The 12,348-nt window shown below is 53.1% G+C and overlaps 2 protein-coding genes across 2 annotated transcripts in view; one reads left to right on the forward strand and one right to left on the reverse strand.

Moving 5' to 3' along the window:
- The window catches only part of KNOP1 (lysine-rich nucleolar protein 1), a 13,028-nt gene extending 1,488 nt beyond the window's left edge, over positions 1-11,540 (reverse strand). Inside the window, 4 exon segments of the mRNA XM_011931861.1 lie at positions 2,569-2,646; positions 4,683-4,751; positions 7,470-8,386; positions 11,467-11,540. Of these exon segments, the coding sequence (XP_011787251.1) occupies positions 2,569-2,646; positions 4,683-4,751; positions 7,470-8,384 (1,062 nt within the window). The 5' untranslated portion in view covers positions 8,385-8,386; positions 11,467-11,540.
- A 30-nt stretch (positions 11,541-11,570) lies between these two features.
- IQCK (IQ motif containing K) overlaps positions 11,571-12,348 on the forward strand; it is a 143,126-nt gene continuing 142,348 nt past the window's right edge. The window contains 1 exon segment of the mRNA XM_011931864.1: positions 11,571-11,796. Within this exon segment, the coding sequence (XP_011787254.1) occupies positions 11,616-11,796 (181 nt within the window). The 5' untranslated portion in view covers positions 11,571-11,615.

Raw genomic sequence — 12,348 nt, forward strand, 5'->3', positions numbered from 1 at the left:
ACACAGCGCACCTCCCCTCACCACCCCACACAGCGCACCTCCCTCCACCTCACACCTCCCCCCACCTCCACACACAGCGGGCCTCCCCACACATCTCACCTCCCCTCACCGCGCACCTCACAAGACAGCACACCTCCCCCACGTCCCCACAGGGCGCACCTCCCCTGCAACACAGGGCACCCCAGAGCCCAGCAGCCTAACGTTTGGGTGAGATGGAGGGTGGGAGAGGGCGAGTGGGAATCTGAAGTGTGCTTCTCAGAAGCACTGTTTTGTAGCAGGAAGGGGTGCAGGCCCACGGGGGTAAAGGTCACACAGCCAAGTGAGACTGAGCCAAGCCCAGGAACTCGGGGGTCCCCATTCCAGCCAGAGTGCTCTACCACCTATGCGCGAGGAAATGCAGGAGAAACCTCCAGACCCCTCCCAGGTCGGCCAGAGGAAAGAAACTCACCGCCCAAGAAGACTGACTCTGAAGTCAGGCAGACCCGGGAGGAAGCCTCCCCTGGGTGACCCTGCTCAAGTCCCCTCATCTCTCTGAGCCTCAGAGTCTTCAGCTCTAAGGGGGGGTCATAACATCCCCCTCATAGGGCATATGTCAGATTTGACACCAAAAGCCCAGTGCACAATACATGGCACACCTGAAGCCCTCAGTGACTGGCCACTCCTCTCCCCCTACCCCACCCAGACTGCGGACCCCATGCCGCCTGGCAACTTTCTGCTCACAAGCCAGATACCAGCCCAGCACTTACTCCTGGGTTGGCTGTGGGAGAATAAGAACCAGTTGTCACTACAGCTGCCCTGAGTGAAGCAATGACACATTCTCCCAGCTTCATGGTGGCCCAGACGCAGGAACAATGACAGCTCCCCTGCCCTGCAGTTTCTAGAGTGAGAGGCTGTCTGTGACCACCCCACATGGGTTTGGGGGAGAGCAGGAGACTGCTAGCTGGTCCTGGATGAACCAGCACTTCCGATGGCTGCTGCCCACCCAGAGGGCCACTTCACCACACGTCTCAGTGGCATGGCATGTCCTAGCCCCTGTGCCCCAGGATCACTCTCCTGACATCCTTCCAGGGACAGCCCCCAGGACATCGGCGCCAAATCACGCTGCCTTTTTTCTTGCCTTCTCTATTCAAGCTGGATGTCCCATCAGCTGGGCTCAGCTCAGCAGGGTGGCATGGAGAGAAAGGGCACTCCAAGGCAGGACCCATAACAAAGCCCCACTCCATACCCCACCAGGCCAGGGTACGAGTCCCATTTTACAGGCGTGGACAGAGGCTCAGGGGAAGGTACTTGGCCAGAGTCCCACCACTAGACAGTGGCGGAGCCAGTAGTGATTTCAGATCTTTTGATTCTTTTCTGAATGCTCTGACAGAGCCGGAAGACCAGCCTCATTGGTCACCCAGACCCTTCTTTTCCTCTCCCCGAAAGCCAATCTATGAAGAAGTCCCGCCAGCTGTGCCTCCAAAGTAAATCACCAAGCTGTTTTCTTTCTCTATCCTCTGCCACCATCCTCAGGCTGGGCTGCAGCCTAAGGGCTGAGCCTTCTGCCAGGTCTTCCCGCTTGCCATGTCAATGCCCTCTAGCCAATCCCACTTTGCCAGATCCCAGGCCAGCTCTCTACCACGGCCGATGAGGCCGAGGCCTGTGGCCTGCAGCCCTCTCGTCCCTCGTCCCAGCTACAGTGCAGTGCCTCACTGGCCTTCCCTACAGATCACTCCAGACCCTTTTCTACCTTAGGGGTCTGCACCGGCCACTGGCCTCACTGAAACGCTCTTCCCCTGGTCTCCCGAGGGCTGGGGCCCCTGCACCCTGAACATCTCTGGACACACGTTACCATCTCCGAGCCCTCGCCCATCGGTTGCAGCCCCCGCCCGCAGTCTCTCTCCAACTCACTGTACTGTTTCCTTCTCCTGACCGCTACTGCCACCTCAACTGATCTTCCTTTCCCTGTTTGCTGAGCACTTCCCTGCCACGCTCACCCAGCTCTGGCCTCTAGACCGTGAGTGCGATGATGGGGATCACATGGGCTTCGTCTGCTCCATGTCCAGCACCCAGCACAGGGCTCCACTGAACCCCAGCAGGGCCCCAGCCTGCCAACCTCGCACCCTCCTCCCTCCTGAGAGATCTTCTCAGGCCTGGCTTGGACATTTCCCAGTCAGAGTGGATCTGAAAACCAGGCCTGAGAGAGGCCACTATCACCCCTCACCTCTGCCTCTTGCCCCTGTTCCTAACAGCCCTCCGAGGACATTGTCCACCGCTGGCAAGAGCTCGCTGGAATGTGTCCTCGGTGATTAACCCTTAGGACACCACCTCAGTCCAGGGCTGAGACAAAGGTTCAGGCAGCTTATCTGATGGGTCAGCTCTCTAGGAGGGAGGCAAGCGCCCCTTTCAGAAGGAAGGAAATTAGCTCAGGACAAATTGTGCTGTGGAGGGAGCCAGCTGCAGGCTGGGGCTGCCTCTGGGGCCTGGACACACTTGGTTCTCCTGCTCCACTCCTCATGCTGGAGGCGAGGGGAGGCGTCAGGAGGTTGAGCATGCCACCTCCTCGCAAAGCCCTAGCCCCAAACTTACCGTCCACTTCCTGGTTTCAGAAGCTTCCGTTTTGCCTGACTCACGATCAATCTCTTCTTGCAAGGCCTTTCGCCTCACCTGGGCAAGAAGGATGACAGAAGAGGGCCATCAGAAACAGAGATCTTCTTTCAAGTTTAAAACCGAGGACAGAGACGGGGCTGGGGAAACGGAGCATGGGAGGAACTAACGCAGTTTGACTCTGCTACAAACGATAGGAAGCTGCTATCAAAATATTCTCTTAGCATCTCAAGAGCTGTAGCCCCTTGGCCTACGCTGGGTAGGCTCATTTATCCTCTTTAGCCTCTTAAGAATGAATTTTCCTAGAAACTAAGGCTTAATCACCTTCACCATTAAAACAGTTTTTGTTTGTAGCAGCCATGTGAGATGGAGACTTTCCCAAAATGCAACGCCAAAGCACCGCCTTCTTGTGCAGAGGACACCATAGTTAACTTTTGTGATGGTAAAAGTGTTTTCTACAAAGAAAACAGGCTGTGGAGTCAGGCAGAGGGTAGTCTGTATGTATATATGTATTTACTGAGACAGAGTCTTGCTCCATCACCCAGGCTGGAGTATAGTGGTGCAATCGCAGTTCACTACAACCTCTGCCTCGCAGGCTCAAGCGATTCTTCCGCCTCAGCCTCCCAGTAGCTGGGACTACAGGTGTGCGCCACTGCACCTGGCTAATTTTTATATTTTTAGTAGAGAAGTGGTTTCGCCATGCTGGCCAGGCTGGTCTCGAACTCCTGGCCTCAAGCAATCCACCCGTCTTGGCCTCCCCAACTGCTGGGATTACAGGCGTGAGCCACGTGCCTATCCAGAGGCTAGTTTGAATCCCCGCACTGCCATTAACTAGCTGTGTGGCCTTGGGTAAGTCACTCAACCTTTCTAAACACTGGTCTATTTATCCACAATAGATGGACCTATCAGCGCTACCTTGACGGGTAAATAAGAAAAACAAGGGTCAATAAGAAAAATATCTATGGTAGATATCTAAGAATATCTACGTAAGTATCCAGTAGAGCACCTGGCACGCAGTAGTTCCATCTCATATGTGGTTGCCAGCATGGCTTCACGCCGCCACCGGAGCACCAAATGAGCAATTAATTGCTGCTGTTTATTAAGCACAGATATGAGGCCGGCCACTGCCGACTACCTCACAAACATGGCCTCATTTGGTTTTCACAGCAGCCTGTGACGGTCCATGCTGTCATGAGCCCCACTTCACAGATGGGGAAAACGAGGGTCGGTGAGATTAGTGCCTGCCCAGGTCCCCCGGTCAGTAATGGTCTAACACCAGGCCCATATGGCTACCCCTATGTCCTGCCAGGCCTCAGGGTCCAGGATCATAAAAATCCCCCAAATTGCCGGGCACAGTGGCTCACGCCTGTAATCCCAGCACTTTGGGAGGCTGAGGCGGGTAGATCACAAGGTCAGGAGATGGAGACCATCCTGGCTAACATGGTGAAACCCCGTCTCTACTAAAAATACAAATAAAAATTAGCTAGGCGTGGTGGCAGGCCTGTAGTCTCAGCTGCTCGGGAGGCTGAGGCAGGAGAATGGCGTGAACCCGGGAGGCAGAGCTTGCAGTGAGCCGAGATCGTACCACTGCACTCCAGCCTGGGCGACAGAGCAAGACTCCGTCTCAAAAAAAAAAAAAAATCCCCTAAGGCCAAAAAGTTCAGTTCCCGCAGGGATGCATTTGCCAGGGAATCTGGGCACGACAGAAGCAGAAGCTGATTCACAACAAAACTTCTCCTCTGAATGCTCCTGAATTAGCCCAGGGGGTGGCAGCATGTGGGCCTGGCTGAGCGTGTGTCACCTGCCCAGCTGCAGGGTCTTAGGGACATGTCCCTCACATTCTGCAGCAAGTAACAGGGAATGGCCAGTCGCGCCTCTCGGCCACGGCCACGGCAGCCAGAAGGGCCCCCAGCGTGAGGATGGGGAAAGCACGCATTCCCTGCCCGGGAGGTGTACGTTGGCGGTTAGCCCAGTGGCCTCTGCAGTCCCTGGTGCCCCTGAGACCAGGATCACATAGCCAGTCTGGCAGGCGGCAAGTGAGACTCCAGGGGTGGCCGGAGGCAGCGGGAGGGGCCTGAGGAGGGTCTGGGCTATACCTGGTCTATGTGCGCCTCGTCCATGTTGCCTTTCTTTTCCAACACCACCTCTAAGTCCGTGTCTGTTTCCTGCAGGAGAGGGCAGAGCTGGGTAAGGTTCAAGTTTACAATGAATGGCCTCTGCCCCTGCACCCAGCGGGGTGAGACCATGATAAAGTCCAGAAAAGACCTCAGACCATGGCATCACCCCCAGCCCTGCCACCTAGAAACATCTCATAGTCAGCAAAGTCCTTCCCATCCCTTCTCTTCCACAATTCTCCTGCAAAACAGCAGTATTAACCTATCTGACAGATGAAGAAACTGAGGCTCAGACAGGTAAAGTGACTACAAGGTTACCCCATGGCTCAGGGACCTGGTGATTCTAACCCACATCTCCTGACCCAGGGCTTTGTGTCCGACCTTTCCCCTACACACGTCACTCATCTCCTATGGTGACACCAAACCAGAGGACAGAGGCCGAAGACCACACTAACGTGCACCACGCTCTCCCACCCGCCTTGGCCCTGAAGACACCCTCCAACAGCGAGACCTCAGGCCAGCCACTCTCTTGGGGTTCTTCGGTAATGACAAATGCTGACATTTCATGTGTCCTCAATTGAGAAATGGGCTCTGCCTGGCACCTAGCGTCACGTGTGTGATGACCCTGGAGGCCCTCTCCATTCCCATCACTCATCCAGGCCTGGAACACATGTGCATTTGCCGGACTGGGTGGGCTGCTGTGGGAGGTACAGTCCCCCTCACAGATGTTAAGCAGAGGGAACTCCCTTTCATTGAGCTCCTGGGAGAAGGGATTCTAGAGTCTGATGGTGGCTGGGCCCAAGCTTCTAGGGTTCCTCCCAACTCCAAGTTTCTGAATAAAGGAAGATGCTGGTAAAACCAAGGCTAATGGACTAGCGCAAAGCTGGAGAAATCCCAGTAACCAAAGCTAACACCTGGAGGCCTTTGATATGGAGGCCACCCCCACCTTCCCCCTCTAACCAAGCAATGGCTGGTTCAAGGTCACCCAGCAGATTGCTGCAGAGTTGGGAAGAGAATCTGGGGTTTATGCTAATAGAAGACGGTCATTTCTGGGGCTCTAATAATACCTGCTTCTATAAGAGGTTACATAGATGATTTCTGAGAAGGGATAAATGCTAACTTCAGAAGCCAGACTAGCTGAGTTTGAATTCCAGCTCCACCTCTTGCCAGCTGCCTGACCTTAGACAAGGTATTAAGTCTCTGGAGCCTCAGTTTCCTGATCTGTTAAATGGGGGTGCCCACAGCAGCTACCTCACCAGACAGGTAGGAGGATGAAATGGGTTGATACATGGCAGTCTGGGCATACAGTAAGCACTCAAGAAATGTCAGCCACCAGCCACACGGAAGGGCCGGACACTGTCTGGAGCAGGACACACGCCCTGAAACAAGACACACACCATCTTGTTTCTGCCCACACGTCCGCACACACCTGAGGATGGGAATGGGGGCCTGGCCCTGGAAGGGGCTCAGCTGGGAAAGGCTGTGGGTCTGGGGAGCCCCCAGCCCTCCGGCTCGCCTCAGGTCTCCCTCTCTCACTCCAAGCAGCCTGGCAGGCTGAAGACAGCGGGTGTCTGGTTTTCACCAAGCCATCATCTGTTCCTTCCCTCCTGGTGACAGAACTCCAGTTTTCCTCTCAGAGACTGCCTTCCCACATCTCAGACAGTGTGGTTTAGTTGTGACTGACACCCCCTGCCCTTTACCTCAAGATTTTTTTTTTTTTTTTGAGACAGTCTCACTCTGTCACCCAGGCTGGAATGCAGTGGTGTGATCTTGGACCACTGCAATCTCCACCTCCCGGGTTCAAGCGATTCTGCGATTCTCATGCCTCAGCCTCATGAGTAGCTGGGAATACAGGCGCCTGCCACCATACCCAGCTAGTTTCTGTATTTTTAGTAGAGACGGGGTTTCACCATGTTGGCCAGGCTGGTCTCGAACTCCTGGCCTCAAGTGATCTGCCTGCCTTGGTCTCCCAAAGTGTGGAATTATAAGCATGAGCCTTGGTCTCCCAAAGTGTGGAATTATAAGCATGAGCCACTGCACCCGGCCACCTTTGGTTTTAGATTAGAGCTTCTGGATAGACTGACCCAACTGAGGCCTGCGACAGTGGCCCTGAGACTTCTGTCATAGTTTTACAGGGGCCACCTTCTTCCTTTCGGGGTGGCTGAACTGCTGGGATGAAAGCCTGGAGCTGCCAGGACCATCAAGCCATGATGTGATGGAGGAGGAGGAGGAGGATGGGCCATAAACCAAGACAGAAAAATACAAAGCCCAGAGCTGAGGAAGTCTCATACAGGCATCTCCTGCTACCCAAATCTATTTGATTTATAAATTTTGTATACTGAGCTCTGATGATACTCAGATAGCCACGGGCACTGTTATCTCACGTTACTTGGTTCCTGAGTTTTGGATAGCAAGTGGCAAGAGTTCAGAAAGCAAGGGATTCATCTATAAAATTGATCCCAGTTAATTCAGACCCTGATGGCAGACAGGGAAAACTTGGCTGGTTTCAGTAGCAAAGGATACCCGCAATTATCGATGATACTGCATGAGCCCCTGGATCCAGCCATACCTGAAGCTAGTTTCACCATAACCTTTCCAATTGCATATGTCAATAAACTCCCTATTCTGGCTGAAATTAATTTAACCAGGGTTTTAGCTACAAGCATGAATACTCGTGCATGTGCAAACATGCACACATGCCTACACACCCCTCCCAAGCCCCAACCTTAATTCTCCCACAGCAGAGTCCATTTCTGAAGGAAAACCTACCTCCTTCCAAGGGTCTCCTGCTACCCCACTCTCTTTCCTCTTCTTCTTCTTCCTTTTGAGTGCTGGCTCCTCGATGACTGGCTGCTCTACCTTCTTCTTGGACTTCATCTTTTTCTTTGCGGAGGCCTTACGGTCATCACTTATGGGGATGTATTCTGGAGCCTCAACTTTGACTGGCTTCTTTTTACTTCCTTTCCTAGGGCTGCTCTCCATGGACCGGGAGGGCTTGGAGTGGCCTGGGAGGGTGTCTTCCTCCTGGTGGATTTTTGTTTTCTTCTTCACCTTCCCGTTGTGTTCTCTGGGGCTCTTCCGCTTCCGTTTCTGCCCCAAGGCTGTGTGTCCCTCATCCTTCTTTCCCACTGAGCAAGTGTCCGCAACATCCCTGGCCTCCCTGGCCTCGCAGAACCAAGGGTCCTGGACTGAGAAGGCTGTGGGATCCCGGGCCCCCTTTTTCTCCTTCTTGTGTTTTTTGAGCTTCTTGCCAACTCTGGTTTCCTCCTCACTCTGTCTAGGGTCTGGGGAGGTTTTCACCCCAGAGGCATGGGACATGGCCAGAGGTGACTTCTTCTTTTTCTTCTCCCCACTGAGGAACTCCAAGTGGCCAAGCACCTGCTTCCTGGGGCTGGGTGACTTCTCTGTCCGTCTGGCATGCGGCATTGTCTCAGGTTCTACATGCCCCTCGCAAAGGGTGCTGAGACCCGTCTTTTTCTTCTTCTTTTTCTTCACTAGAGGCATCTCAGGTGCCCGCCCATGGACCACAGTCTTAGAGGGGGACGTGGCTCTTATAGAAGAAAGATCAGCAAAGTAATCATCATCGTTTACAACGGAGTATCGAGTCTCTGGTTCTTTGACCACTTTCTTCTTCTTTTTCTTCTCTGGGAGCCCAGGGTCTACTCTGTGTGTCTTGGTGATCATTCCTGAAAAAACAAATGGTACAAGTTACCCCTATACCAAGCCATCCTGTGTTCAGCTCTACTAAACATTGCCAAGAGCCATGTTTCTTTGAGTGGGTGGACTAAGCATTACGGGATAGGGAAAATGGACATGATTCCTTTAGAGCAAAAAAAGAAATACTACAGAAACAGCATAAATTTTAAATCCAGACAGCCCTAGGTTCAAACCTAAGTGGTTCTCTCACCTTAAGTAAATCAGCTAACCTCCCGGAGCCTCAATTTCTTCATCTGGAAAATGGGGGAATATAACACCTCCTTCCTCAAAAGGGTGTTGAAAAGAGTAAATGAGACAACACATGGAAAGTGCTTGGTACATTGTTAAATCCCTTTTTCTTTTTCTTTTTTTTTTGGAGACAGAGTCTTGCTCTGTCACCCAGGCTGGAGGGCAGTGGCATGATGTCGGCTCACTGAAACCTCCGCCTCCTGGGTTCAAGTGATTCTCCAGCCTCAGCCTCTCGAGTAGCTGGGATAACAGACACCCGCGCTCACATCCAGCTGATTTATTTTCTTTTTCTTTTCTAGGAGAGACGGGGTTTCACCATGTTGGCCAGGCTGGTCTCAAACTCCCGACCTCAAGTGATCTGCCCGCTTCAGTCTCCCAAAGTGCTGGGATTACAGGCATGAGCCACCTTGCCTGGCCTAGTTTCACCGTTTTTAAAATGTGAAGTTGATTTCCAACACTGAATGAGTCACAGTGATACACAGTACTGAGGGCACCCAGCTTGTCTTGGACAGATACCATGGAAGCACCTGTGAGAAAGGGCTGTGGGGTCCTCAATACCCTTCAGCGTCCAGCTGGACCACTTCTCTCACTCCAGTCTCCAGCCAAGTTCCTGCTGCTCCCTGCACTAGACGTGCCCAGAATCTAGAAGCAAAATATCCCAAAATATCTAACAGGCAGTTAGGATTATGGGAGGGAAAAGAAAAGCTTCTCCATCCTGCAGCCCTCCTCAGCTTCAGAACCTACAGGGTCCACACTGGAGCTGGCTCATTGTTAAGAGTTTCAAAGAGCCAGGCTAGGCCTGAGCTATAGGTCAAGTTCATTCATAATCCACTCCAGGAGCACCTTGGAGAGTCAGGGGAATAACTACTCATTCATTCCTGTCTGCCCTGTTTCCTGGTTTATTTCCAGCGTCCTGCTCAGTGCCTGGCACATACCAGGTGCTCAATAAATACTCACTGAATGAATGAATACATGCTAGAGAGACAGAGATGAACAACATAAAACACCACCCATCAAGAAGCAAGTAGATGTGGGAGGAAATAAGGTTTAATAACAATGATACAGGTGATAAAAGCAAGTGGTAAGGTCAGGGTGGTGGAGGTTGTATAACCTCTCCTACCAGTTGTCAGGAAAATTTCTGAAGAACAACTGCAGGATGGTGTTATTAATCCCTGAGACAAAGGTACTGAAGGCAAGTGGCTGAAGGGACAGGCTTGACTGGACAGATGCTTTGGAGACGTTCACTGGACAGGTGAATATATGGATGAGGTGTGTTTGGGTGGCCGTGCTGACATGGGTGACATAAAGTTAGGAATGTATGGGTGGTGATTAACCCTTGAACAGAACAAGCCTGAGACAAGACCTCAAGAAATACAGTAGTCCCCGGCCCAATCCCAGGTTTCCCATTCCCAGGTTTCAGTTACCCCTGGTCAACCCCGGTCCCAAAATAGGTGAGCACAACACACCAAGTTATCTTGAGAGGGAGATCACACACGTGCAACTTTTATTACAGTATACTGTTGTAATTGTTCTATTTTATTACTAGCTAGATTGTTGGTAATCTTTCACTGTACCTAATTTTTTGTGAGACAAGGTCTCGCTCTGTTGCCCAGGCTGGAGTGCAGTGGCATGATCTCGGCTCACTGCAACCTCCACCTCCGGGGTTCAAGCAATTCTCACACCTCAGCCTCCTGAGTAGCTGGGATTACAGGCATATACCACCACGGCCCGCTCATTTTTGTATTTTTAGTAGGGACAGGGTTTTACTATGTTGGCCAGGCTGGTCTCTAACTCCTGGCCTCAGGTGATCCGCCCACCTCGGCCTCCCAAAGTGCTGGGATTACAGGCGTGAGCCACCACACCCTGCCCTACTGTGCCTAACTTATCACCTTTGTCACAGGTAGTATACAAAAGAAAAAACATGGTTATATTTAGTTATATTTAGGGTTCGGTACTACTTGTGGTTTCAGGCATCCACTGGGGGTCTAGGAACGTACTGCCCGGGGATAACGGGGGAGGGGGACTATTCTATTGGCATTTAAATAAGTGGGCAGAGATAAAGGAGCTTGCAAAGAAGAAGGTGCAAACCTTGAAATAGTGTAGTCAAGAAAGCCAAGACGACTTCAGAACAGGGGAGTGGCCAAGAGATCTGGTAAGAACAAAGAATCCACCGGGAGGTTGCGGATCAACTCTTAATCCCCTTCTCTCCCCATCTCTGCCATTTAGAAAATATAGATAGCATCCTCCTCTTGAGCCCTGCGACCAAATGCATTCACTCTTTCAAAGAGAAAGGAAAAGAACATTACAGTGCATCTCCTGCAAGCACATATGCTTTCTCCAAAAGCGCTTTTAAATTCCCGCGGCAGCCTTGTGAGGATCATTGTGAATACCCGACCTCACAAATTCCAGAGACTAATAATTCACTTGCCCTAGGTTCCAAAGCCATCAAGTGGAAAACAGGAGATTGGAATTCCGCCCACAGGACTCCAAAGCCTGTGCAGCAACACCCCACTCCCCCGTAGGATCACCGGCAGGACGCGCGGGAGCCAGGAAGTCAGATCGGTGCCTCCAGGGCTCCCATGCGCCCAAGCCTCCACAGCAACACACTGGGAGGGATTACGTGGGGTCCCAGGCCCGGCTCTGAGGCGGGAAAACTTTCTGGAGGCGGCGGCCGCAGGCCAGAGCGGGCGCGCACCGACTGAAGGGGTCGGATTTAGGGATGCGGGTGGCCCGCATTTCCCCGTCTTCCCTGCCGCGCACTTCCTCTGGTGCAAGCTCCAGACCCCGCGCCGGCCCGCCTGCAACGCATCCTGGCACTCACCGGTGGGCGAAATTTCCCCGCCTCCACGTGAGAGCCCACTTCGCCGCGACCCGGAAGTCCACTTCGAGTAGCCGGTCCACCCTCTCGGGTTCCGGCTTCTTCCGGGTCGCGGCCTCCCGGCGAACGCGGTTACCGTGGAAACCGCGGCCATGGCTGCACCGCGGCAAGTCCCCAGCCACACAGTGCCCCGTAAGCCCAGCTGCTCTACAAACTCGTCGTTCACCCGGACGCCGGTGCCCACCGTGTCTCTCGGTTCCCGCGAGCTGCCTGTCTCGCCGCGGCAGGTCGCCGAGCCGTCGAGCAAGAATCTGTGGGAGCAGATCTGCGACGGTAGGCAGCCGTGGCTGGCCGAGAGGGTCGGGACCCGGGCGGCCGGGTGGGGACCGCGTTTGAGGAGCGCCCACTGTGCGCCTGGCAGCCGCTCCGCGGGCCCAGGCTCCTCATTTTACGCACGGGGAAACTGAGGCTCGGAGAGGCTGGCCCGCGGTTACGCAGCGCGGCCTCCAATCGCGATTGGTAGTGAAGTGAAAGGCAAGGGAACGGCGAGGGAAAGCTGAATAAAGAGAACCATGCGGTTCTTAAACTTAATTTAGTGAACAGAAAAGAATTGCTGGGGCAGGGGCGGGGATCTTGTTAAAAACGTAGGCTCCCAGGTCCCGCCCACAGAACTTCAACTTGGGATGCAGGGAATCTGCACTTTTTAAAAAAGAGCACCCCAGGTAATCCTAAAGTAGGTAGTCGGCGGCCCACAGGTTCAGTAACCATGGTGTGGACAAACGGTAAGTTTTAGTCCCTTCTTGCTTCAAACCTTCCTTAACCTCACCAAACGGAGTTGAGCACATCTTCCTTTGTGGCCCTTCTCAGTATTCGTTACTTAGGTTG

Source organism: Colobus angolensis, unplaced genomic scaffold (genome assembly GCF_000951035.1).
Source record: "Colobus angolensis palliatus isolate OR3802 unplaced genomic scaffold, Cang.pa_1.0 Scaffold92, whole genome shotgun sequence".
In the NCBI taxonomy this organism is placed as follows: domain Eukaryota; kingdom Metazoa; phylum Chordata; class Mammalia; order Primates; family Cercopithecidae; genus Colobus; species Colobus angolensis.